At 44.6% G+C, this 2,020-nt stretch overlaps 1 protein-coding gene across 1 annotated transcript; it reads left to right on the top strand.

The window, feature by feature from the left end:
- Window positions 1-653: 653 nt before the first annotated feature.
- On the top strand, window positions 654-1,663 carry LOC308142993 (microsomal glutathione S-transferase 1-like). The gene is made up of 3 exons (XM_080513628.1): window positions 654-759; window positions 1,067-1,158; window positions 1,272-1,663. Exons 1-3 carry the CDS (start codon window positions 655-657, stop codon window positions 1,516-1,518), a joined length of 444 nt encoding a protein of 147 aa, XP_080369754.1. The 5' UTR covers window position 654; the 3' UTR covers window positions 1,519-1,663.
- The last annotated feature ends 357 nt before the right edge of the window (window positions 1,664-2,020 follow it).

The following is a 2,020-nucleotide window of genomic DNA, read 5'->3' as shown; positions in this document are numbered from 1 at the left end:
GAGAAATTAAAAGTTGGTATCAAAATTAATCCTCAGCCGACTGATTCAATTCTTCATTGTCAGCAGATGCAGTAAATTGTGAAGCAGCAGATATTGTGACTCATTGCAACAATATGAATTAAATTTAACTGAGTTAACCTGTATCACTGAAGCATACAAACCCGTTGAGCGCTTTCAGAGCCTCGCTGGAGCGTGTTTTGGCTGCTCTGCTCCTCCCACACAAGAAACTGTATGAGCAGCGAGATCAGGGAACAGACCAGGAAGTGCTTTTCTTCTCCAGAGTCTCCACACCTGAACGCCACTGGTAAGCCACACACTCCCAAACTCTTTGACTCAAGAAAGGTGTTTTTCTTTGCACAATAATAACTTCACTTCTTTTGTTCCATGTGTTGTTAGGAGCAGAGCAACTGTTCACACTGCTTGAACCGTTTTGAAGTGTTTTTGTCTATTTTACAAATGTGCTATTTGAAGTGAAACATACATCTTAACATTGGTGCGTGTATTTAACTCTCAGCGTCCTGAAATACAACAGTTTGTTCTGGAGCAGCGACTGGACCACTCCTGCTTCTCCACTCTTCTATGTGAATGTGTTGGATCATTTCCATCCCTGTTTGTATGTCCAGCTCTTTGACAGGACAACAAATGGCAGCAATCATGAACGACGAGGTCTTCAAGGTTTTTACCACTCACGCCACGATCGTCCTCGGGAAGGTCTTACTGATGGGACCTTTGACTGCCTACTACCGCTTCTCCAGAGGGGTGACTGTCTCTCACTTCTTTATCTTCAGAAATAATTATCGAGTTAATGAGTTAGTTATTTTGTAATGGTGCTAGCTCTGGACAGTTTTATCAGTGAGGTTTAATATGATGGTTTTTTCCCCCCCCTCTTCCTGGATTCATTACATGGATCTTTGACCCCTGGTTCAATTTATGTAGCACCAAATACAGAACAGCCATTCCTCGGTGCTTTTAACAGAGAAAAGAGAAAAACCCAACGGATCCTGGTGACTTCTGATGTGCAACAGCAACAATTGTGTATACATGAATTCTCTCTCTATCTTTGAAGGCCTTTGCAAATGAGGAAGATGTGGCCCAGAAGACTGCAGAGGATGGAAAGAAGCTGCTGAGGACTCATCCAGATGTAGAGCGAGTGAGAAGGTTGGATGATCGAGGCTGCAAACAGACACAATCCTTCTCTGCTTATTCAATTCAGTCTGTGCACGATCGACGTGTTTCACCCAGATTTTCTCTGGCTTGTTTTCAATGTGCAGGTGTCACCAGAATGACCTGGAGACCGCTGTGCCCTTCGTGCTGGTGGGCCTCCTCTACACTCTGACTGGACCTGAGCTTTCTTCTGCCCAGCTTCACTTTCGCCTCTTCACCGGGGCTCGGCTCCTCCACAGCATCTCGTACCTGGGCGCTCTGCCGCAGCCCTGCAGGGCCCTGTCATGGATGCTGGGTATGGGGATCAACTTCTCCATGGTGTGCAGGGTGCTCTACACAGTCCTGGTTCTGTAGAGACCAGAAGACTTGACACACACATCCACAGCAGGCTGTTTCTTCCTTTATAACCGCTGCAGCTTTTGTACCATTATCCATCCGTCTTTGTAATGAATTTCAGGCTTTGTTGATACAGCCTGTTTTTATTGCAAGAGCAGTCACATTTATCTATTCACACGCACAATCATTCACACAGTCTAAAACAATGATCGCTCATTCATACTGAATGTGTTCAAGCCTCTTTTGACTCTGCAAAAATGTTTGTGTAGATTCCACAGCCTGGCAGCTATATGATCAATCTAATGATGTGTTTTTGATGTGATTTGATTTCAGATGTGATCAGTCTGTAACATCTTGTGAAGCTAAAATGAGAAATGAAATGCTTGCTGTCCTTTACCTTTGTGTGTGTTTCATGTTTGCACTTGACGCTAACGCACCAGGCCTGAAGCACCAAACACATCGCTTCGCCTCACTTCATTTCAACGCTCTGATTTTGTTCACATCTAAACCACAGACCCAG

Source organism: Blennius ocellaris (assembly GCF_963422515.1).
Source record: "Blennius ocellaris genome assembly, chromosome: 18".
NCBI lineage: Eukaryota > Metazoa > Chordata > Actinopteri > Blenniiformes > Blenniidae > Blennius > Blennius ocellaris.
Note: the sequence above shows the minus strand (reverse complement) of the source record. Positions and strands in the feature narration are given on the sequence as shown.

Bases quoted from the DNA above. Each gene is read 5' to 3' on its own strand.
- LOC308142993 (XM_080513628.1), top strand. From the start codon at position 655: ATGAACGACGAGGTCTTCAAGGTTTTTACCACTCACGCCACGATCGTC. The intron at 760-1,066 runs GTGACTGTCTCT...CTATCTTTGAAG, and splicing joins ACTACCGCTTCTCCAGAGGG to GCCTTTGCAAATGAGGAAGA. The intron at 1,159-1,271 runs GTTGGATGATCG...TTCAATGTGCAG, and splicing joins GATGTAGAGCGAGTGAGAAG to GTGTCACCAGAATGACCTGG.